Here is a 25,803-nt window from a genome sequence, read left to right as displayed (position 1 = left end):
TTACAACACATATTATTCTCTTTAATAAGCAAGTCAACATAGCATTTTTTTTCTTCAAAAAGGTTAAAATAAGCTTTATTTTAACATACAAATCAGATCGTGTACAAGGCAAAAACATACCTCTGTAGTGATAGGCATATTGGGTCTCCACACAGCATGTGTAGCCAGTTGTGCTATAGTAATCCTGAGATATGGAAAAAAGCCCTAAAAATATTTTTTAAAAGGCAAAAATACCTCCTTTTAGTCACTCTTGCTATAGTCACCTTCATTTGGGAATTAAGAAAAAAGATTATAGAGTTCTGAGTCAAGAAAACAAATAATCTACAAGCAAAATACCCAAGATTTGTCTAATTCCCTGCTTTCATCTGGATACACTAGCAAGAGCACTTGGGGAACAAATCAAGAGACGCAAATACACAAGGTTACTTCTTTAACACTGGAAAGCATGTCGAAGAATGCCAAGATATTTTTGCTACCTTCAACTACTACTATCTTCACAAACTGTTTGGTCTATGTGTCAAGTTTACACATCCTATTAACTTAACACACAGTGTAGAGAATTAAGTTAGTAAAAACAGCCCAACTATCTTTGCTTCCTTTCACTATGAGGTTATACGTGATATAGAAATATCTTCAAAAGCTTATAAAAGCAGTAGAACTACAGACATTTAAAGTCATGTCTCTAACATTAAAGGCTACTTGAACACCTGCATTTTGCCAAAAGATTGTATTTGTCATTAACTGACATTAAAAAAAGGAAGTCTCTTTTCAAAGTAAAAGTTAAGGACAAGTTATAGATGGGTTTGGGTTTTTTTTTTAGTTTTGCAACATACAAAAATAAGTTACACTATATATTATGGCTTTCATTATCTACTCATTTAGTAGAAGAGTGTTATCATGGATTTAAACACTAGATGTTGTAACTAATTAACTTGCCGTGTTCTTCAGACTTTCCTTCTTTGAGTTTTCAATTTATGAAAAGAAACAACCAAATATCAGAGGGAAAATTAAGAATCTTCCCAAACAATTTAAATAGCAAGAAGCACTTGTAGAAGAAATCATTCAGAGAATATTTTAATTTATTTTAAAATTTTCACTTCATTTTTAAAGTAATTTAAAATTGAAGTTTTAATTTAATCTTCTTGGCACACATAAAGGCCAGGCCAAACATCCCACACACTTCAACAGTCAGGACTTCATACTGAGCCTCATTTCAGAAATGTTTACACACCAGTATGATACTATTATGCTACTGAAGTAATCATCTGTCTTTAATGTTTGTTATGTCAGCCATACAAGATAATAGTTAGATTTGGTATGCAGCTATCTTAAAAAGGCTACAATAATGCTAAGTCAACAAGATTCGAAACTACAACACAACTGCTCAATATTAAGTGTTGTTCACTACAAATAGGGAGGGGAGGGTGGGCACAAGATGCTCGAGTCAAAGACTGGAAAGACCTTGTTTACACATTGCTGTATTATTAATGGCTGTGCATACTTACATTTTGAAGTCTAAAGTTGAATTCAAATTGGACAAGCTATGAAAATATTCAAATACATGTAAATAAAAAGAATTCTAGTTTCATAACTAAAGTAGTAAAAAAAAAAACCAACTTGTGCAGTTGAAGTAGCATTTGCAACAACAAAGTTTACAGCAGACAAACATAAATTTCAGACTTAAAAATTCAATAAGGAAGATCGTGGCACCAAATTTGAGAATATTTTCAAGCTCTCAATTCAGGACAGAAGAGTTGCCAGTTGAATAAATTTAACTGACTACTTTCCAGCTGCTTGTAAACAAGGCTCCATGTTGAGCAGAAGAGGAGCTTTCTCTCCTCTTTTTCATAAAGAGAAGTATCTGAAAGGCAAGCTGCAGTGATTGTTTCTGACAGCAGTAGAATAAAGAAGCAGACAGAAAAGTAAGTATATAAAAATGTTCTTACAGAAAAGAGATCTGTCCTGGTTTGATTTTGTTTATGAAAAGGCACTTCACGTATTGCTAAAACTCAGATAACATACTTGTCTTTTTAGTTTTTCTGTTAGAAGGCTGTATTTCAAGGTGGTTAGCATGAGTATGCAAATGTTCTTTATACAGTGTCTATCTGTTACAAACTTTATAATTACATATAGTATCTTACACCAATTAGTTAGAAGAACAGATTTATGTTCAAAATAATAGCAGGTCTTGAAACAATACTTCAGTGATGATGGACGATCTGTCATAGGCAACACACCACCTGTAGTGAGTTCATGCTAATAAAATTAGCAATATAAATCAGAAGTGAGTCCTCAGTCTTTTGTTTTCCTCTCGTAGTCTCTCAATTTCAGCTATTAAGCTTTCATTTACAGAGTACCTTTCAAGTAGAGCATGCATTTCATTCTAGAGAAAAGAAAAAAGTCCCAATCAGTAAAGTTAACAATTCCAGTTTTATCCTATCCATTTTTATATCTCTTTTGAAAATTAAATAACGTAGATAATTCTGGTTTTAAAAACTTTTGATAAGAAAAGTAAGGGGGTTTTTATGCTGACAGTATTTTGATCATTAATACATTAGTGAATATTTTATCAAAGGATATTTTGCAGACCTTCAGGAAGAGAATCTACTAATTCAGATTCCATTAAAATGCTCAGTACCCAGACAAGGTCTTTTTAATGCAGATCAAAAGAACAAAGATTCATAAAAAGGTGAAGCTAAAGAATACAGAACAGTTCAGTATGCATACAGTACCTACAAGTAAAGCTTTCTATTTGAATTCCATCTATCTCCTCCTTACCTCAGCCCTTGGCCCTTTCCAAAGGACAGCTGAATTTGTTTCCCTTTTGCCTTTTTTCTAACTCTTGAAGTACGGAATTCATACTTACCCAATGCATATGTTCCCTTTATTTAGCAAGCATAAAACAAGTTAACAGATTCCCATTCATACTTTCTCCCTCCTTCACATCAAATCCTCACTTTTTTGGTCTCAATAAGCAAAATAGATTTTCAGTTTTGAGAGAAGATGGCATGCCTTGGTATTACCAAAATGGAAAACTGAATGTATTTCCCATCATGGTCTTTGTACATACCAACTGCATATGGAATTGTTTGATCATCTCCACTTGCAAATTCACAATATCTCGATGGCATGCTTCTCTGGGGAAAGAATTGCAAAAGGACAATGCACAGATTTATTTAGGAAGCAGTCTTTCTCTCCAATCTTCAGCACCAAAAACTCCACAATTCCTCACTTCACAGCATCATGAAACAAGAGTCTAAAAACACTTAAATCATGAAACATAATCCTCTACAGCTTATTTTCTGGAATAATTTTGTTATGACATTGATTTTCATAAGTACCATTTTTTTCAGCATACAAAAAGATGTAGGATCTTTTCTGTTTAGAAACCAGTATATACATGGTAATATCAAGATTGCTTTTTCACTTGCAAGCTGTAAGCTTCTCTCCTTTTTACGATTCAAAGCTGATTTTCAATCCCTAGATCACAAGCACCACAGAGAAAGATATTTATCTGTAATTGAAGATACAGCTTTTCAGTACATGAGTTTCAATACTTTTGTAAGACAGCCCAAAACATCAACTGTGATAAGTGATACATACATTATTCTCAAGCCCACAAAATGCTCCAGGTTCATCTACATAAAAAGTAGTGGCAGTACTGCCTGTGAAGTGACATGAATTTGTTAATTCATACACAGCCATTCCACATTACAAAAACCAGGCTTGAAAATAGCCTCTACCCACTACATAAATACAAGAGTTCCAGATGCTGAGGAAGAACAAGCACAGCTCACAGAAAAGCAAGAAAGTTCACAAGCCCTTCTTGAACAGCATATCACAGTACAATCACCTGAGACTGAATACTGTGCTCTGGATACCAGTGGCCTGAGATAGTAACGCGTTTCTTAAGTAGACACACATAGATCTTATTTCGTTCTCCTTTCCTCAAACACAGACCAAACCCACTTTCTCTTTCCACAGGTTATTGTGCTACAGAACTCCTACTGGAGGCAATCTTCTTTCAGTGTATCAAGTACAGATGCCAGCTGGCAGCTTAGAAATTCAAAGATGTAGATTATCTCCCAAAGACAGGAATATCAACAAACAAACAGCTTTTTGGAACCAAATGAATTATATATTCCTCCTGGTCCTTTTCTAGAGGTCCATTGTTGGTTTTTTCCCATTCCTGGAAAGGGAATGAATTTCAGGCAAGAAAGATAAAAATCCTGTCCTCAGATTCCACGGGCTAAAAGGTAGTTACATCAATAAGAACCTTGCGATGGCTCCTTCCCTCTTAGTGACCCCATTACAAAGAATCTTTTACCTTCAGTTTGAATATATCTACAACTTACAACCAGGAAAAGGGCCAGCAAAGCCTTCCAGGCACTCCAGGATGCGTAGGTCAGAAGAGAAACGCAGTATCTAAGGCTCCAGATCTCAGATATTGGAAGTAAAAGACTGGCATCCCTTCCAACTCTGGGATGCCTGAACAGAGACTTTAAAAAAAAACACATCTGCAATACATAGACTGCATTTTAAGTCACGTGAAGTTACAGGTTTTAATCAGATGTGTGATTATTGCCAAAAAATCCCAGGAGAGTTCTACTATACTATATTTATGCAAAGACATTTATAACCTTCAGTGTATTTTTTCTGTTGGCAGATACAGAACAGCCACAGCACTTGGACCTACTAGGCTAGTACTGCATTGCTTTTTGTCTTCAAGACAGCAGAATTACCCCTGCCCAGCAACCCTTTTCCTCTCCATCACCTCCATCAACACACTTTATCTTAAACACAGGTTGGGAAGTGATCTTAACTGCTCCACCTTCTTCAAACTCCACTCTCAATAGAACCATGCTAATTTGACTTTTTTCATGACAATTGGAATGATGGTTAGATATCCACAAACTAAGTGATCTGACACCAGCCATCATATACAGCATGGACATTGTTTTAATGAGGAGCTTCACCAGTAGAAATACACACTCACTATTTTACCTTACACATGCCATGCTAACGACAATCAAAGCCAACACAAATCAACCGTCTAAATCAAACTTTCCACGGTGTCAGCTTGAAGAGCAATTTCTCCTGCTGGAATGGGGAGGCGAGCAGGGAGGGAATGAAATCAGCACAAAGCTTCAAGAAAAACAGGAAGGACCTCGTTATGCAGATTAAATTTACCATCCGAGAAATGTTCAAGCACTCATTCTGAAAACACGTTACCAAAGTCATTCACTGGCAGCCCTCAGAGACATCAGTGTAATTAGTCATCAGAGCTATTAAAAACTAAGTTTCATACCTAGATTTCCAAAAATAGGGCTATAAATGGGCTATAAATTTCTAATCCAAGTAGAAATTCGTTGAAGCAGATGCTAAAACATCTTACTAAGAAAACGCGTCATTGAAAACAACAATATTCTGCCTGAATACCAGTACCTGAAGTCATCCATTGTTTCTTGTATCATATTCTGAATGAAGTTTATTTGCATTGATGTCAGAGGTGCATTTGGTCTGCTACTCCCAATGGTTTCTACTATTTTTTCTGACAATGAACTTGCAACTCCAGCAGTGACAGGTGATGTTATCTTTGGACCTTTACAATTAAAAACAAATTAATTAAACAAATAATTATTTTTTTAAATATCAGTGTAATGGAGTACAAGAGGTTTTTTTATTTGTCTTGAGGCTTGTCAATATTTTACCTCAAATATTACTTAGTTTAAAAAATAGATTTAGAATGAGTCTTTTCAGAGGCAACTAGGGACATTCTAGGAGGGCTAGCAGGATTTAAAGAAGGATCAAGATCAGATGTTCTTTTTTAATGTTAAGTCCATTTTATCTGATTTCATATCAGTTTACAATCACCACACCTAGAACTGGGCCAAAATTATCAACTTACTTGTTGAGGTAGTACCATTTACTGGTAGATCATACGCAGGATGGGCCTGAATATTCTTCATTAGTCTCTCATTTGTATCAGGAGTGGATGATGATGGAGAACTTAAAGTTATAGATTCTATGTTTGATGAGCTTGATTTTGAAACCTGACAATAAAAATAGTATTTTTTTTATAAAAAAAGATGAAATCTACGTACTACAATTGTCTAATTGCACTTGAAGACTAAGTTTACAGGAATGCACTTTCAAACATTTTTGCTTTTTGGAATCTACTCAGAAATATATGCTTTTCATTTCCTAGCAAGATATGGAAAAATTGCTAAAACATTCAAAATTCCCTCAAGTGCACACACACAGAACTGAGTGCAAAAGGCGATGGCCTCTTAATTTTCACATCCCACATTTTGTGACGAAATTATAGCATCATTCCTAGCAAACTGAACTTCTGAGAAGCAATACAAAAGCAGCTAAGGTCTCCACATAGGCATATCAAAGATATCTCAAGTAGGAAAAAGAGAGAGATGAAGAATAGGGAAAGAAGATAGTGGAATTTATCTAATAAACAACAAACAATTATACAGGTGCACCCATCTAGTGATCCTTCTTGATTTTCTAGAAAAATCAAAATACTTGTCAGGCAACCCCCATTTTGTTTTATGTGAACTTATGTAACCAGAGTTTATTTAAGAGAAACATCCATTTATCTTCCATTGCTGAAGGCCAAGGCACTTAAAGTGTGCAAGGTTTTACAGATTTGTGTCAATAGTGTGAATAGAGTTGCCAAATAAGATTAGATGGGGCATTATTAAGGATTTTTTCTTCAAGTAGTAGTATTCTGCCAAGATTCTAACAAGACCAATCATAACAAGAATACCTGCTTTAAGACTTCTTTATTTTCTTGTTTTCCAAGACTTATTTTCTTAATGTCAGTCTCTGGATGTTCTTCTTCTTCTTTAATTGGAGACCCCACAAGTGCATGTATTGGGCTAGATTGTACCCCTTGTGCACTACTGCCCACGGGGTTTCTTTTTACTGGAAAGGCAGCAGTGAGCTGTGGGAGAAAATCCAAACCCGCAAGGTAGGACTGAAAATCCAGACCTAAAACGAAACAGAAAGATCAATAAACAAGCACACACCAAATCTATCCCACAATTAAAATGCCTGCACACCCATACAAAGCCAATTAAAAAAATAATTGCACCCCACAAAAACTAAATCCTTACATCTAATTTATGCTGACATTTTCCTTATCAAAGTAAAAACATGAAAAGCCTCTATATATCACTATAAATTGCATAAAGGAAAATAAAATAATCACTTTAGGACCATACTCTTGATTTCCTGTTGCCATGTTCTATCTTAGCACTTCAGTGTGTCAGACAATTTCCAGCAAAGTTCATTTGTTTCAGTGTCTGTTTTTTTCATGTGTTTGTTTTCAATGGTATGACAAAATTAGCATGTGAGAACTAGTATAGACCTCCAGAGGCCTGTCACTGGCATATGCTTACCATTTCCTTTTCCTTGAAGATCTTCAGTCCCTTTATTTGTAATAATATCTACAAAATACCAGAACATAGACAAATGAAGTATTTATTTGCGTCATTAAATCAAGTTCATAATCAAAGACTAATTAAAATATCAAGTAGGTATCGTGGTCAATAGCACACAAATGACATAATGTCATAGTACGTGCAGATGAATGATGCTTTACAAATTTCAGTATTAGCAACTTACCATCTCTGACCGGAGAAAACACATCTCCTAAACTACCTCGACCCAAATGATCAAAACTATTTAATTCAGCACTTTTCCCATGATCTGTTTCTTTAGATGGAATGACATCCAAGCTGCAACTATGGGGTAAACCTTAAAAGGACAAAACCATTCAATTAGTACTTGAAGTTTTCCAAAAATAACATACATTATGCCTAAACAATCTCACAGCAAGCATGATACCTGGTAAGTCCAGTAAGCACTTTAGAACCATCTACAGATGTCACTAGAGGGTCAATTTAACTCCCTCATTTGAGCTGTCAGCAAAGGTGGATGTAACTAAACGCTAAGGTACTTACTAACAAAAATAAAATACAGTCGGAACTAGTAACTGCACCTTCTGCTAAGAAGGTAACCACATTCAGATGATCAAAATTGAAATTTGCTTTCCAACAAGAGAAATTTGCTCCACTGGGGTCAGTAAGTATTCTAAGGAAAATTCTGTGTCACATCTCTTTTAAAGCTTACCTAATGTTAATGCTTATTTCTAATATTAGGAAATAAAATTGGAGTTACAGCTGCAGGCAAAAATAAAAAACAAAAAAACAACAACTTGTTCCTCCACCTTTCACCACTCTACCAGGGGAAAAAAAGTTAGCTTTTATATGCATGGTACCAAGGACAGTTGTCTGAAGAAGTCCCTCCCCAAAAAACCCCCAGTAAATATTCAAACTACAGTTTTTAGAGATGTGAATTGAACTGCTCAGCCAGACATCTGAATAACTTTCACAATTTAGTATGTTTGGAAACCACATCAGGACTGCAAGCAAGCCATTATTCTGTCCTTACTGTACTGCTAACTTGAGAAGTGTCTAGATTTTGAATTTAAGAACTAGGCACAGAGCATTAGTGCTGTGCAATATATAAATAAATCTTTTATAAATAAATCACCTGTATATACAAAACCTTTACTTTGGATCTACTTTAATTTAAGAAAACCCCCACCAAACGAACAAGGAAAAAACCCCACCACTGTTTAAGAAACCTCTAAGTACTTCTCTATGTGGGATTACTTGAACAAGTAATCCAATGTGACTGTGTGGATGCCTGCAATTAATCATGTCCAAGTATCTACATTAACTGGAACTTGAGTCAGGTTTAAGATTTCACTTTTAAATGTATTAATATATCACATTTTCCAGTCCTTCAGATGTGTCAGTTGTGGCACATACATATGATTGCACTTGCTAGTGAAGTAAATACTTGGCACACAGAGTCCAACTAGAAGTACGGTATCAACCTGTGCCAGAATCTAGAGGATCTATGTAGGAAAAAGCACAATGTAAAATAGGGCAAAAAAGTCCTCTCTGCATTTTTACCTGTTCCCAGTAATCTAAACGTAGTAAGTACCTGAACCGGAGAACAGTTGCTAAATAGAAGTTTATGGGAAGCCAGCTCAAAGTACATCAGAATTTCTCATCATATTCTGACAACTTATATTTTTGGACTTTAAAAATACCTGTGATAGAAAGCCTCAATTTTGTTTAAATATGCTATCAGACCACTTTACTGAATGCCCCATATTTCTCCAAAGATAAATCCCATAATCAGGGTCTAGAAGAATTTCCAGAGTACAAATGCAGTTTGTGATCTCTCATCCATTCCCATTTTTAAGTTTAAAGACCTATCTTCTGGAGTATTCAGAGGTCTTTACTCCTAAAGTGAACACTCAGTTTAAGGACAACTATTTGTATAACTTGGCAAGCCTTTATTTTCTTAAAACATCTATTTATTACGCATGGTCCTGTTTAAGGGTTAACAACCATCTTCAAATAAAGATAACAAATCATACATTTTAACTGCAATAAAATGTTCCACACCCTCAGTAATGTTGATTAGCAACACTTCTTGCATACACAGGAAGCCTTCTACTTCACCTGATACTTCACTGCATACCCAAGGGAGGTCATTAATACACGTACCTATGGACTGCAGTGGCTTATTGCTTAATTACTGTTGCTAAATGTATTTCTCCATATTTAAAAAGCGAAGGGGAAAAGTGCTGTTGCTTTTAAATGGATTGAGAATTTTTTTTCAAGAAGCAAACTAACAGTGCTACTGATTTGATCATATTTTCAGAAGTCTTGAATTAAATAAAATTTAAGAGTACATTTCACACAGTGGCAGAATTTTGGATTGCTTAAAATTCTTACAAAGAACTTGTTAATTTCAGAAGCATAAATAGCACGTACTGTTATACAACTAATCATACTTGTAACTATATTTAACCTCTTTCCTACCATGTGATACTGGAATCATGCCTCTCACAAAAATTCAGTTCAGTTCTCACTTGGGTTTTTGGACTAGGTTTTTTTTCCTATGTTTTGTTTGGTTGGTTTTTTTAGATAAGGTCTGTTACTCCTATTTATTAATAGAATTACAAACCATTAGCTCTGCATTCCATGCAGACATTGCATCAGAAACTGCATTACATACATAAGGATATTCTACAGGAAGTCAGAACAAGATAGTCCCACAGTATCACCATGACTTTCTCCTTGGAAGTGTACATACTTCTAATTCAAGTCCAGAATTTAAGACTTCACATGTTCTAAGCTTATAGTAGGATCCAGTTCACTTCCTACAGTCTTACAGTACGTGTAATGCAGTAGGAGAAAAGAAGGTGCAGATGTGCATGCACATACACACAGTACTCCACACAAATGCCCTTCCCTCAGAGAAAATTTGTACTGTAACAGTCAAAACATGAAATATTCCTTCCATCTTCCACATTATGCCAAATATTATTGCAAGAGTAGGAAGAAGACCCTACCTGTTTTCTCCTGAAGAATCTCTCCTCCCTTATTCTCATTTGGCAACATAAGATGAGAGGAAACTGTTGCTGATGTCTGAGAGGCAATGTTTTTGATGCCAGTATTTTGAATTCCTCCAAGATTACTACCAGCTTTGACTTCTACTCTTTTAGATACAGGTTTATTTGAAGAACCTGTAAGGTTAGACTGAAGAAAAAAAAACAGACCATATTAAGAGAAGTTATTATTCCCTCAGCTAAAAATAAAAATATTAGCCAATATACTTTCTGTTTCAAAACACTTAAAAAATTCAGTTCAAGTTGCAAAGGTTGCCTAGGAGATATGCCTTTACAAATATGAAAAAGGTATCTTAATGTAACTTCAAAGAACATGGGAAACATCCATATTAGTATATAAATGGCAACAGAACTTAAGGTAACAATGGAGTGACCTGTTCCTAGGTTTAGACATAGGAAAAAATAAGAGATTACATTATTAGGGACTCCATATTTTACAGGAATAGTCAACCACTAGCAGGAAGTGTGCTAGAGGAGGAGGAAAGTCTCAGAGTGGTAAATAATCCACTTCAAAGGTTCCCTCAGTCTCCACTAAATGAAAGCATGGGGTTTCTGGATACAGTAGAGCCTAATTAAGTCTTGGAAGAACCTCTTAAGACTTCTCTGTTATTTAACTTCTCCACTGCTTTTATACGTGCCTAAAAAAGACCATATATAGGACCATACAAAATACCTCAAAATGAGCAGCTCTGTGTCTTCCCCTTAAGTGGAAGGGCCATTACAGACCTTTCTGCTACTGCCTAAAACTGAACCTGAGGTGCCACAAACTGATCGACAATGGCAGCACATCCATACCAGGAAATTTAAGACTACTTATTTCTACACTGAGGGAGGAGTGGGGGGAATTCCACATTAAAAACCACTAAAACAGCACTTAGGACTGAGCAGTTTATAATTCCTATGTTGGCATGTTGGCATGATCCAATTTTGTTGGCATCTGTAATGCTTAGAAAGTGAAAGCTAACTTTTTTTTTTAGAACTTAAACTTACACTTTGCTTTCACCAATCTGCATATTGAACAATAAAAAAGAAAGCTTTTTTTTACCTTGAAAAAAGTGCTACTGAACTGAAGACGTATGCATTTCACACAGCCTTTGTGAGCAATAACTGTTTTCACTGGTGATGTCAGTTGTCTTAAGTCATACTGGCAGATTTTTCCCCGGGAACATCCTATAGCCAAAGTAGTACCATCAGGCATGAAGTCTACTGTTGTCAGAGGAAAATCAGCTACTATTGTTGTCAGTAACCTTCAAATAGGAGAAAGGACAGGATAAAGAAGCTTTTAGAATTCAAAAGTTAGACTTTTATACAGAGTATCTAAAAAAAAAAAAAATATATATATATATATATATATGAAGGCTTTCATAATTCAGCTACAGGTCAGTAGTTCCACTTCTCCAGTGCCAAGTAAATTCAGTGACACATCTTATGAAACAGTGGATTAGGCTTATACTAAGAATTCATGCTTAACAACAAAAAAACCTGCATATGACCCAAAAGATTTCAGGAGGACAGGATCACATCAGCTTCCTAACAGCAGTTCTCACACCAACATTTTTTACTGGTATCATCATTTCCAGCAGCAATCATACTAACATACATCCTCTAGCTTTCCAAGTGTATCAACACTAATCTTCCCACAACTCTAGGAAGAACTTCAGGTCCTAGTTTGCATCCTTCTACTACACCCCTCCAAAATACAGACTCCTGCTGTTATTCAGCTAGAGGAAAAGCACAACTCACACTAGAACCAAGGTCCCATGAAACCACTTGCCATCCTACCCTCTTACTACACAGTACCATCACCTGTGTCCCATACTTCCTGCCTTTTCAGCCAATGCTCTCCCATATTTAAGGCTCGCTATCTCAGCAGCTCTGTGCACCACAGTTATGTCTTGTATATTGAACTAGAAAAGCAGGCAAGCTAAGCTCAGGTGGCTGAAGGCCCTCACAGGCTGTACTGTTCCTCAGAGAAGTTAATTGCTCTGTATCAACAAGAAAAGCCCATAAGCACTTGCAAGTGGTCACTCAGATGTAGCACCTCAATTAGTTCTCACATACCTTTTTTTTTCTGTTTGCTTGGTTTTTAACTACAAAAGCAAAATGGACTATGGGACAGGTTCCCCAGTAGTGATATGCCAACCACTTCAACCATTCTGAATGTGAGCTGAATTAATTATGTGATGTCATAGCTAAGCATGCTTTTTCAGTTCTTAAAAGAATCCTTATTTGGTTTTTTATAATCCAGAGGTCTTTGATATACTCACTTTTTACTTAAAGTGTCATAGAGAATAACTCTTTTATCCAAACCTACAGTTACAAGCAGCAGCTTATTGACTGGAGAAAAGCAGATTTCTGAGGCTGGTGCTTTATGAGTATTTTCAAAATTATGATATGGGTTCTGGCTATTTACATCCCACAGAGTTACATTTCCACTGTCAGAAACGCTGCCCAGCAAGGATTTCTTAAAGGATGAATATTTCAAGTGTCGAATAGGCTGTAAAACAGACATAAAAAATGAATTTTAATACCAATATCAAACACCATATTAAATTATCTTACAAAGGCTTCCACTCTGAAATATAAATAGTAAAACCTAGAAAATTCATTTTGCATTACAATGCCATTTTTATTATCAGGGGCAGACTATTTTTTTACCATTACAGGGTATCATATGAGCTGATTAGTGAAATGAAGGATAAGAAAAAAAAACTTCTAGAAAAGTTTCTTCATTTTTCAGCAAGTCATACAGGAAAAACCCACACCACATCTAAAATTAAAGGAGCAAAAAGGTACATTATTTCACCAACTAGTCTCCTGCCAAAAATGTTAAACTTAACTCCCCTTCACTGATTTTAAGCACTTGGATAGAAGCCAATTTGATAAGACACACAGACTCCAGAGTTAAGCAAGTATGTAGGTCCTGCAGAAGAACAGACTTCAACCTGTGGACTAGGACCACAGAAGAGGATAATATACATGGTATATCGCATGCAGCCTTGCTATCACAGAATCACATAACACAGGAACTTAACTACCTTTCAGAAACAGGTATTTTGTTTCCACTACATTGCTTCAGAGGATGTTTCAGAACCTCACTGCTCTAATACTAAATTACATTACTCAATTTCCTGATTAATTTTACCTATGACCCATCTCCACCAATTCACTCCTGTAGTCATAGTGCCCTCACACTTAAACTGTTATCCTAACTCCCCAGTACTGCTTTCCTATTTTAAGGAACAGCAACCTCACCTTCATTCAGGCTTTATTTTGCTATTAACAGGCTTTATTTTGCTATAAGTTAGAGAGTCCCCCAAGACTGGTTTTCCACTACTATCACAGTATGTTTGCAACTCTCCCAGTTTGACTCTTCCCTGAATATGGACAACTAAAATCTTATATGATCCTCAAAATATTTTGCAAAGGCAAAAAGCACTTCCTCCATTTTGTACTGTAAAGACTCACCATGAAATATCCTAGACTGCATTTTCTTTTTTGCGATCCAGACTGCTTGGGTTGCTTATTGTCATTTTATATCAAGAAATCCAAGTCCTTCTTTCCCTTGGGAATTTTCAAATCCTAGTCTAGTAAGAAAAGCCTCACTTGTAACCTAAGTCTGGTACCTTGATTTCTGTCGTAGTTGTTCCCACGTCTATTGTTTCGATCATTTTTGGATACTGACACATTGCCTCTTATTGGCAATACCTTCTAACTGTGTTTCATCACAGCTCTACTTAGAATCACAGAATTGTTAAGGTTGGAAAAGATCTCAAAGATCATCGAGTCTGACCATTAACCCAGCACTGCCACGTTCACCACCAAGCTATGTCCCTAACTGCCATACCTACACATTTTTTGAATGCTTCCAGGGATGATGATTCCACCACTTCCCTGGGCAGCCTGTTTTGATGTCTGACTACGCTTTTAGAGAAGAATTTTTTTCCTAATATTCAATCTAAACCTCTCCTGGTGCAACTTGAGGCCATTTTCTCTTGTCCTATTGCTTGTTACCTACAAGAAGAGACCAACCCCCACCTTGCTACTACCTTTTTTCAAGTGGTTGTAAAGAGTGATAATATCCCCCATTCTTCCAGGCCAAACAACCCCAGATCCCTCAGCTACTCCTCATCAGACTTGTACTCCAGACTTTTCACCAGCTTTGTTGATCTCACTTCTACTATCATAAGCATTACTGAAAATATTAAACAAGATTAGATGCTCAAAGATAATGTTTGTTTGGTTTATCAGTATAACCAATTTCTTACCCATCCTCTCTAATATTGTCTCACAAGGCAGTGATCAAGTACTTAATTCAAGCCAATAACAGCTGTTACTATTTTATTTGCCTGAAAATGCTCTCAAAAAGCTATTGTATTATTCTGGCATAGACCACACCACAATACTGGCTTTTATCCTATTTCTCTCTTTAACTTTATTTTAATGGAGATATGTGCTGGTTCATATGCCTCCAGCATTACTTCCAGAACTTGTATTGCACGTCTCACTGGAAGCCTAATTGCTTCAAACTGCTTTAAAGAGGTGGCACCTCCAACTGCATATTCAAATAGGATTGAATGTGACTGTTCATCATTATTATGGTCCTCTACTGGACACAACGGAGATATCTTTATCATAATTTTCAGGGTTTTATATTGAAAAAATATTGAGCGATTCAGGAATAACAGCTTCTATTACATACATGATCTACATGGGAAACATTCCTGTTCCTCACAATTCTCTGCCACTTCCTTTTCTCCTTTATCCTTTTAATTTCACAGGTCTAGACAAGTTCTCCACTTTCTTTCACATGAATACGTTCCCCATATTACCACTCCTCCTCATTTTTAGCTTTAAAAGCTGAAGACAATTTCACTTATATGGACTGGCCAGAACCCATCACACTTCTTTACAAATCAGCCAGCTGTTCAAACAGCTAAACTAAATCCTGTTGCTAGGAGAATAGCACCAGGCAGCAAAGACTTGAACAAACATTATGTTTTGAAACAAACCTTAATTCATCCTCACAACAGCAAGCAGATAAGAATCTGGTAGTCTAAATGAATGCCAACAGCAAAGACAAATTATGGGATCTGCAAACAACTGTGTGCAAGAACTCAATTCTAATAAAGCACACAGGTGTTTCTAAATTGAAATCAATTAACAGAATATAGGCCAATACTCCTATGAAGAGAAAATTGTTTAAAGTCACAGAAAGCACTGCAACCTTGGGCTATTCTACTACTTGAAGAATCTACACAATACCAGAAATTAACTGGCAAGGAAACTACATTCCATCATGTTGAATCAAACACAGACAAGCTAAAATTTATAAGTTTAGTTTGACTTCACATTCCCCAACTCTAAAAAAAGTTACTAGGGAGTGGTGGCCCCTCCTAAGCCAGACAGCTAGTGCCAGGATCAAACAGGATAATACACTGTTTATCTATTCAAGCTTACTTTTAAAGAAAAGGGGCCCCTAAGCTATAAATCAAGTAAAGGCTTTTTAAATTTAACAGAATTATACAAGTCTTCAGATATTTGCTTCACTGCACAATTAATCCTGCAATTCTCTACAAGTACCAATTAAAACCCAAAACAATAATAAAGCTATTTCCGCACATAAAAGTAAAGATCGTTTTTAGGATCGAAGATAAGCTGATAACTTGAGATATCCAACTGGCCAACCCATCACAAAGTTAGAGCTCAATTCCATTTTAAATTAAGGCTGTAATCAAATAACTGCCCTCCTTAAGAAAATGTTATAGACCCTGTAGAATGTGAACAGGAGAGCTCTGTGTTTGCAATTACTTCAACACTTCAAATAGCTTTATCCATCCTAAAGGTCACTCAGCTTTGCAGTAGGCCTTTTGATTTCATCTGACAAAATAGTTATTCATGGCATATCACTTACTCTTAATCACTTTTTGGTGGAAAGAATTGAATACATCAAACAAGTTGATGCAAATCGTCCTCACAAGAATTTCCAATTAACTAGCAGCATAGTCCCCACTCTGAATATTCACCTGAGCTGCACAACCCAGCCATGGACTTCCCTGTAGCTCCTGCCTCACATCCACATTCTTCCTAGGATCGTAACAATCAAATCAGAAAAATGAACTGACTACATAGATGGATTTTTAAGCTCAAACCAAGTATGAAGTACAATTTTGCTTCAATATAAGTATGAGACTGGTGATAGATCAAAGACACTGCGGCACCTAGGAGCAGAGATAGTTTGAATTTAACAGAGATTTTTCAAAAGAAAATATACCATAACTCCCAAGATGCTATGAGGTTGTAAGGGATTTTTCACCAAGTTATATTGTTCATGCTAGACAGGAGAAAAATTTAACTTGACACCATCTGCAATCTAGGACTGAAAAAGTTGTTGTAGTAACAGAAAAGGAATAAGTCACAACTTCAGTATTCTTTGCAACATTAAAGACCAGGTTTAGGACCAAAGCAATGGTTCTGCATCCCCTAGGCAGCTCCTACCTCTGTAAAAATGATTCAGTAAAAAATGAAAGAATGCCTAAAACACAAACGCATGGCTGTCTGCAAGACGACACTCGCACCAAGAGCACACACTGTAGTTTCCAGTGGGACAACACAGCTCATTTACTACTGCAAATGCTCTCATCAAAGGTATTGGCTTGTGATACCCACCAATTCTTATAATATCTTTTGAGTCTGCCGAAAGGAACTGCAGTGCCTACCAAGGTCCTCTAAGTAGTACACATGCTTTGTGTTAGTCTTTTGCACAGTCTTCCTTCAAACTAGTTCTCCCAAATGTTACCTAAACACCTAAGTAGGTAAGATAAAATCTCATCACTTTTCTTTTTGAGCAGCTGTGCAAGTTTAATCTCCAGATTAGATAAACTTATTATTTCCAAATACAGGCTTATATTCACCCTTACTGTACAGATGGCTTTGAATAAGTAAGTCAGAACCCAGGCTACATGGTCTTTGTCCTTTGCAGCAATAATTGAGTCGTCCATTGAAATTCTGCTTTGGTTTGTGGAGCCAACTGTGTCTTGATCAGCTCTAAGATCTAGAAGTTTGTTCTTGAGAAACCAGTGTCTACCAAGTAAAATTTCCTGTACCCTTTATAGAAGCAAAGGTATTTGAGAAATTTGTATTTCAATGCTACCTATTATTTAAGGCTAGAATGCACACAATAGTCTGATTTTTCCTTTCCTTAAGGGCACTCCTAAAAATTAAAATGAAACAGAATAACAAAACTTAAAAGCTGTTGATACATACTTTCAATTTCTAAAGACAGTCAATTAAAGCTTGGTACCTGAAAGGAACTTAATACAGATAGCCTACCTGTCGGGTGCCATAACCAAAGGGAGTACTTGATAAATTGGTGGTAACACTGTGTAGGATAATTTCACCACTCAAAGATCCAGAAGCAATGTAGCCATCATTCCAATTATATGCAATGCATGTGACTTCATCTTTATGATCCTGTAGGGAAGAGAGGTTAGAGGGAGACAGTTAAAGATATTCTTACTAATTTATGGTTTTGCAGGAAAACTTCAGCTTGATAAGGTTTTTTTCTGACCATCTGTAAGACTTAAAAATATTATTTAAGAGTTATTATGGAATATCACAGAAAACAGCAGCAGAACATGCTGAAGATCAATCATAATACTTTAACCACTTCTGATTTTTGCAGAAGATGGTTTTAATAAATTAGTAAAGATGATGGTGTAATTATATACAATGTTTTAATAAGACAACCAACAGCTATATCTATCACAGGTGTTATTAATGTTATTTTAAAAGTAAAGTCTCCCAGAAACCAGATGTTTGAATACGCTTTCTGTTAATCTGATGTACTACTGCCAACTTCCCCTTCTGTCACTTTTATCATTAACACATACACTTAACAACTAACTTTTCAGTATAGTCATTTGCAATGATGATATTGTGTTTAATGAATATATAAGGGAAGATAATCGAGTACTTCTAACCCAAAACTTAGGAATAGATATTTAAAGTATTGTATTATCTACTTAGTAGTTTTGTTTCAAATTCTAACTCTGGAAGTCCAAGAAAAAAGAATAAATCAAAGCTTAAATTTCATAGCCTCCTAAGTCAGTGGTGCTAAACGAGAGCAAATCATCTACTGAAGGCATCTGGGAAAGATATTAGGCCCTCCTATGTTTTGTGCATCGTACAGAGTTTTTAGATAATTCATACTGGATCAGTTAAAAGACAACTATCTCCCAGTTTTGCATAACACTAGTTCTACTACAGTATTCCACAAATACAAGTCTTTTCTTACGTGACATATCAGAAGGAGCAATTATCTGGAATGCATCCCTTGAAAAAAAGCCCAATCAGAGAATATCAATAAAAATTTGCAAAATTAGAAGTCTATTCTGAAAATTTAAACATGCGTTATTATAGAATTGTACTTTGAAGGCATTGAGTTATGCATGCTTGTTAAATTTGCTGTTTACAGCACATAAAGAACACAAACTTGAACAAGACACAGATGTGTGCTAGCTCCTATCTGTAACCTTGATCCTACAGATACCTGACAAAGAAAGTGTATTTTTTACAGCTGGCAGCAAAACCTGGAAGACTAGAAAACTACAGTTCTTCCTCAGCCAAACTTACCTTAAGGCTGCGATAAATCTTTCTGGATTTCAAATCCCAGATATTGACTGTGCTATCAAGGCCTCCACTCACGATATATGAAGAACTAGAATTCAAGCTCACACATGTCTGTTTTGCCTGATGGAGAAGGGGGGGATAATATGTTAAAGATAATTAAGGGATTTATTCAAATCTACTTAAAAGCACATTGATGTGTTTTTGTTTTCATCAGCACAAACAGTCCCACTGACAGACAGAACTATTAGTAATCTACAGTCATTTCCCATAAAAAGGCATTTAAAATCCAGTCCAGTTTGGACATACATTTAATACACCTTAAGATCTAAATATATTAATTAATAAACTCTCAAATGTTCACATTTTCCCATTTCAAATTTTTTTAGCACCTTTTCTTTCAATATGTGTTTTCCCTTTAAACTATAGCTCTGTAAAGTATAATCACAGTCTTCTATTCAGTACTGAGTTTATAAAAAGAAAAAATCCTAAGTTAAGGGAAAAAAAGCTCCTTAGAAGAAAATCAAAAAGTTGTCTAAGTCACGTACTTCACATTCCCTAAACATTACAGAGAATATTATAGCGGCAGACCTCATAATTCGGTTAAGTGATTCTTTTTAAAATAATCACTGAAGTACTAGCTTTTGAAAAAAATGTCAATCTTAATGATAGACCTACATCGAGGACAAATTATTATTCAGTTCTATCATGTTGAATATTCACTTTTAAGTTCTCAATATTTGAGTGAAGAAAAAACAAGTCCATCTAATTATTGACACGGTAAAATTGGAAGGGATCGCATTAGTTATAGATCAGATTCAGTGAAATCTCCAGGAATAACACTCCACCTTTGAAAGTGTTTGCTTCAGAACCCTAAAAGCAAGGTTTGAACAACTTTACAGAAAATTTCCCAGTCCAAATTAGCATTAGAACAGCTATCCAAGTAGAATAATTAGAATGGTTTAGAACACTAACAAGTAATTCAAGTGACCATGCCAAGAGAGTCTTCTAAAACAAAGTCCAGCTTCTTGAAGTTCACGGTACCACACTTCCATTTAACGGGAAAAAGAAGTTTTGACTGTAACAGAAGTTCTCCTGTTTCTTACAATTCCAGAAGATGTCACATGTACGCTCCAAGAACAACCTCTATATAGATTCTTATGTTTTTCAGTGTACAATTCACAGACATGCATGATACTGACAATTCAAGTTGGAAAATGAAGTTTGAACTTGAGCTCTGTTCCATCCCCTACACATTAGATCACATTTGAACCACTGACTGCCTCAGGTTATCAGTATTACTGCATTTGTATTTTTTTATTGTATTTCTTATTTTTATCCCCCCCCCTTAATATGTGTTTAACAATACACAAGCAAATGTTTTTACATACATGTCATAACTCATACTAAAATTAAATTGATCCCAATATGCAGAACAGATTTGAGACACGCAGGATACAAGGTGAAGTGGGGGAAAAAACAGGGAAAAGCATTTACTCATACTTACTCCTTCAGCTATTTCAAAGAGTGGAACAGGTTTGCTTTTACAGGTTGAAACAACTATTTTATCACCAGCAGCAGAAGCAGTGGCCAGGTATCTGTCTTTGTCACAAGTTAAGAACAATAACCGTAGGATACCAGTGATTAATAAAAGCAACAAAAAGTTTCCCTTACTGAACAGAAGACAGATTGTCTAAACAGCCTAAAGCACTGTACCTTGAAGAGACTAGAAATAGAAACATAAGGCTATTTTCCAAGCTTTCATTAAGAAGCTTTTGAATTAACTACAGCCCTTACTTTCAAATACAAGGCAGAACAATTTCCTTCAGAGAGGAGATGAGAAATATCTGGCAGATATTATTTAAGAGCTCTTTACCACTAAGGCAGCTTATCCAGTCTACAATTCTGTTTCACCACCACCCCACTGTAAGAGCCCCATTTATCACTACAGTTCAAACAAATGTCTGATGCTGTTAGCAGGCTATGGATTTAAAGAATGGTTCTGTTCATGACACATGCTAAATTATTTGACCACACAGTTTCTAGAGCACAATGAGCACTTGCAAATTTGTCCCCCTCTGTACTTAAAAAAGAACCCCAAAAGCCCAAAAAGAAACTTTTTGTGAAACAAAGTACCCTAAGTAATAAGAAAAATATTCAGTATAGAGCTACAGAGAAGGAAGACTACCTCTGCACTCCCACCAAATAAACCAAGTAATCATTTAGATCAGTGTCCTCTATGTCTTCAGGCCAATGTCCATTGTGATTTTATATTTGCTTATTTAAGAATAATACAGGTTAATTGGCTGGCTTTAACACAAGAGAACTGGTAGGCAGAGTAGTGCTTGCTATTCCTTTCATTATTTTAAGGCACTTTTTTAGCATACAGAATTATCCAGAACCAAAACTAATGCTTTATCCCTAACAAATTAAGAAGTATATAGAGCAAGATACTTCATTGTTTCAGTTTTGGGAGATGAAGAGGAAGCATGACAAGACAAGACCTATAGCTAAAGTTTATTAAACACATGTAAGCTTGTATTCATATACACGAAAATATTTCATCTATGCTTCAATTTCTCTGCAAGCTCCATAGCTAAAACATTCATTTGTGTTCTGATTGTTTAAACTTTTCATATATTCACTTATTTGCAGACTTAGAGAACAGACATTCAGAACTTGCAGGACAATTGCTATGTGCCAGCATACTGTCCTTTCACATCAAGCTGAGGCACCACCACTTTTTCCTGTGACTGCCATACAAGCTGTTCACTTGACAGCACACTAAAACTTCTCATATATTCACTTGGCACCTCATATCATTATCCTAGAACAGGCTTCCAAGTCAGAGGTGAAAGATCTAGATGGGTCAGATCCATTTGGATGCATAAATCACCACCATCTTATGGATGTTTCCTACATAACCAATACATTTGTACTTCCTCTCTACATGCTACCAACAATGCAAAGAAAGCCAGTAGCTACAGGGTAAGAGGTAAGTGCTATCAAAGACTATCAGAATCAATGAGAAGCTGTTCCAGGAAAATAATAACTCTTCTCTACACTATGCATAGAATTCTACTATACCAGAAATTGCTTTGTTCAACCTTGCCAGTAAATTAAGCATTGCTTTGAAAGTGAGTAACATAATCAACTGAAGAAACAAATGAGTAAGCTTTACAGTTGGCAGGCAATTCAGGCATATCATAATCATTACAAAAGTTTTTGCCTCCTAAAGGATGAGAAACTTCTACAGAATCATTTACCACTGTGAATTGATTCTCTTCAACACAGAGAACCACAAAATTTTCTTCACCATACATACAAATCTTTTTATACAAAACTTCAAAAAGGCATCAGGCCTGTGTTCTACAAACACCTTAGTAAAAGAAACAAAAACAAAAAGTCAAAACCAAAACGACAAAAAACCAAACCAAACCAAAACCAAAAACCTCACCCACAAAACTGGCTGAAACTGTAAAGGATACTATTGCTGGCCCAGCATAGTGAGCTGACTGGATGCGAAGGTGTATGTGGGTTGAACTGCTCCACCACAGTCAGCGATGAGGAATCCCATATTTTAATGTCATCTCCTGATGATGCAAAACGTATGCCTTCTTGCATGGTTGCACCTGCTTTTGCAGAAATAAATAAGAAAAGTGAAAATACATGTAGTAAAAATATGTAACAGGCAACCTCACAAGTTATAAGTAACTTCATCTGTACCATTTAAGATTGTTTTCTTGATAACCGTGACATTTGTTTGGAGAGTTACACAATGAGTACTGTTCAGCTGTACATACTAGTGAAAGCAGCAGACACTCCACACTTTTGTTACTTGAATTCTTGCGGGAAATGTGTGCTTTCCTTTTAACAAAGCCATCCCCTCTACGGCATCAAGAGACTAAAATGAAGCTTTTATCTCCACTGAATTTACAGCCGCCTATCACGAAACCGTGAGTACTCCAAGGACCCATTTCCCACCAGTAGATGGGGATATACAAACCAGAATTAAACTGTTGCAGGGCAAAGCTGGAAGTTTAGACCTAAAGGACTCACTTCAGTGTTCATCTCACCACCCAAAAGGAGACATACGAGAACCCTTTAGACTAAACCTCTGACAGTAGAATACGAATGACAATATGTTACTTTTCATCGCAGCTTACAAAACATCAGAAAACAAACAGGCCAAGAACAACGCACAGCTATTTGTTCTGACTGACACCGTTTTAAGAGCTAAAGCTAATCTAACCGATTCCTGGTTTGTAAAGTTTATTCTCCGCGTTTTACTCCAGGTAATTGTAAACTGCCAGCAAACAAGGACTCAAAACGTGAGCCTTCCCTTCAGCTGAAAGCACAGCCAAAGTTTCCGGGACATTTCCGCACAGCTTTAGGCCATTCATTCTCACTGCCGCGAGTGGTAAGGCTGACAAGACCAGTCACGAAACTCAAGGTCCACAACCGCCTTCGCTCGGCATCAGCCCGCAGGGCTGCTCCTCCCGCCGCACAAGGAGCTCCTCTCCCGCTCCTCACTCCAGGCCCGGAGGCCGCAGCAGGAGCCGCTCCGCGCTCCCGCGCCCTCGGCCTCGGCCCCGCCCGGCCTCGGCCCCGGCCCCCTCCCGCGCTTTCCCCGCAGCGCTGCGCACCTGGCCGGGCGGGCACCGGGCCGAGCCCCTGCTGCTTTCCCCGCCGGCCCGGCCCAGCGCCGCTTTAAGGACCAGGACAAGGGCCGGGACAGGGCCCGGCACCGCCCCGACCGGGCCCGGCTTCCCCCGGGTCCCGCGCGCGCCCGCCGAACGAGCACCGCCCGCGCGCTCCGGGCCGGCTCCGCGCGCCAGTCCCAGTCAACATATCCCGTCCCGGCAGCCCCCGCGCGCCGCGCGTGCCGTACGGCGGCCCGGAGGGACGGAGCGGGACCCCGCGCCGGGAAGGGCTGGGATGCACCTGGAGCTGTGACGGGTCACTGAGCCTGGCGGGGGAGACGGGGTCACTTCGGAGGGGTGACGGGGCGCTGAGCCCCTCCCGCGGAACTGCTAAAGGAAAGTGGCGCCGGCCACGTCTTGGCAATAAACGCGCCACGGGTGGGTTTGAGGGACACCACATCCGGCATCGGCCGCGCTCGGTGCGAGGTCAGTGCTCACAGCCAACATGGGCCGTGCACCAGGGATGCCGCGACATCGCGGTGTCAGGTCGAAGTAAATGACAGCAGTTCATACATTGCCAACAGAGAAATTCCCGATCTGAACCCATTAAGTCAGATTTTAATTACAGACTGTGTGTTAAGAACGTATCTATTTGTAACATACCCTGTTACACCCTTTGCGTTAATTCCAATAACATCAAATAACAGTGGATTGCTACGTCTGTTTCCTGGTTGGAATATAGGTGTTACTCTGGCCATGCTGAATTTTACATAAGGAAAGACTTTTTTGTTATTTTCATCTGGTAAAATAAAAGCTAGAACTCTGTTTAAGATAATATGTATTTTAACTACCTCTGCTTTCTAAACTTAAGCACAAGTTTATTTACTAAAAAATTGTCTTTAAAGGAATATTAGATGTGGAACCTGTAGTAAAATGGTTTCTATAGAGATGTTGTTTCGAGTGAGTCTTTACCCTGTGTACCCTCAGAACCAGCAGATCTGAAATGCCTGATGTACTTTCTTTTCTGATGGAGTCTTGATTTTCCAGGTTCATTTAATTTCTAGTCTGCATAAGTGAACTCAGAATCAGGGAAAAAGAAATCATGCCACTGTTATACAAATGCCATTATTATTATTTCCCTACAGCAATGAGGATCATGTCTTTATTGCATCTATTAATCCTCATTAACCAATCACATTTTATATCACCTTTATATCATCTGCCTTCTCAGATAGCTGTGTTAAGGTTTCCACAGCATTCCTACAAGTCTTCTACCCTCACTCTGTTGTCCTAATTTGCTTTTAAACCTGTCATGTTTCACTTCTGAGGCCAATATTCCTTATTCTGTTCTAGCTTCAATACAAAGAATCTAAAGCCTTTTCTTTCCCACCACCATATCCTCTGGCTTATTTTCTTTATCTCCTCACTGTGGAGCATAACTGTTTACAAACAGTACCTGCTTCCCAAGACTTGAAGGCTTGAAGTTGAACAATTCAAAATTTTGGGGGTTTTAAGTAAACATGATCAGCATTTTTTGCTTCATTCTGTGACAGCTCCTCAATTAAATTAGCTTTTCCTGCTGGTAGGACCTTTGCTGGCATTTTTGTATGCCAGTGACTGTGCTGTGTTTCTTCTTGATATTTGTAAGAAACCACTAGGACATCTTTGGGGAGGGGACCACAGCAAGAAGCCCAAATCTTAGAGCAGAGTGGTGCTGTCACTGAATGGGCCACCTGTGCAAGGCAGGGCATTCCCAGCAATTGTGCAAGGCTGTAAAAGAGACTCCCCAAGAAAGTTCCCTCACACCTGAGACAGACAGACCTGGTTGGATGGAACTTACCTTGCAGGTCGAAGGGAAATCCTCTTCAAGGAGCTTTCCAAATGAGGAGAATTGGTGCATCTCTAGGAATCTCAGCCACATATACAGTCTTTGACTAATAATCTTGTACAGCACTCCAATAGGAAGTAACTTCTGTCTTCCAAGTGCAGGTTGCACTCCTTTCATGAAGCTTTTTGCTGCAT

General features: G+C 37.4%; 1 protein-coding gene across 2 annotated transcripts; it reads right to left on the bottom strand.

Annotated features, from left to right (window-relative positions):
• Positions 1–23,917, bottom strand: NEDD1 (neural precursor cell expressed, developmentally down-regulated 1). Of its 2 annotated transcripts, none has more exons than XM_027679929.1 (15): positions 23,785–23,917; positions 22,627–22,773; positions 20,646–20,740; positions 19,145–19,261; positions 17,843–17,983; positions 12,778–13,007; positions 11,556–11,757; positions 10,454–10,640; positions 7,642–7,773; positions 7,416–7,463; positions 6,782–7,005; positions 5,909–6,053; positions 5,446–5,602; positions 3,071–3,137; positions 1–2,383 (listed from the first exon to the last, which is right to left on the bottom strand). In XM_027679929.1, the coding sequence occupies exons 2-15, from the start codon at positions 22,760–22,762 to the stop codon at positions 2,279–2,281; spliced, it is 1,986 nt and encodes a 661-aa protein (XP_027535730.1). In that variant the 5' UTR covers positions 22,763–22,773; positions 23,785–23,917; the 3' UTR covers positions 1–2,278. The 2 variants fall into 2 exon arrangements, with proteins under 2 accessions (XP_027535730.1, XP_027535731.1); XM_027679930.1 differs by having other exon boundaries at positions 22,627–22,770; positions 23,785–23,915.
• Between the last annotated feature and the right edge of the window lie 1,886 nt (positions 23,918–25,803).

Source organism: Neopelma chrysocephalum, unplaced genomic scaffold (genome assembly GCF_003984885.1).
Source record: "Neopelma chrysocephalum unplaced genomic scaffold, ASM398488v2 Primary Assembly neopelma1_59, whole genome shotgun sequence".
Classification (NCBI taxonomy): Eukaryota; Metazoa; Chordata; class Aves; order Passeriformes; family Pipridae; genus Neopelma; species Neopelma chrysocephalum.
This window is presented reverse-complemented; position numbering and strand designations above follow the sequence as displayed.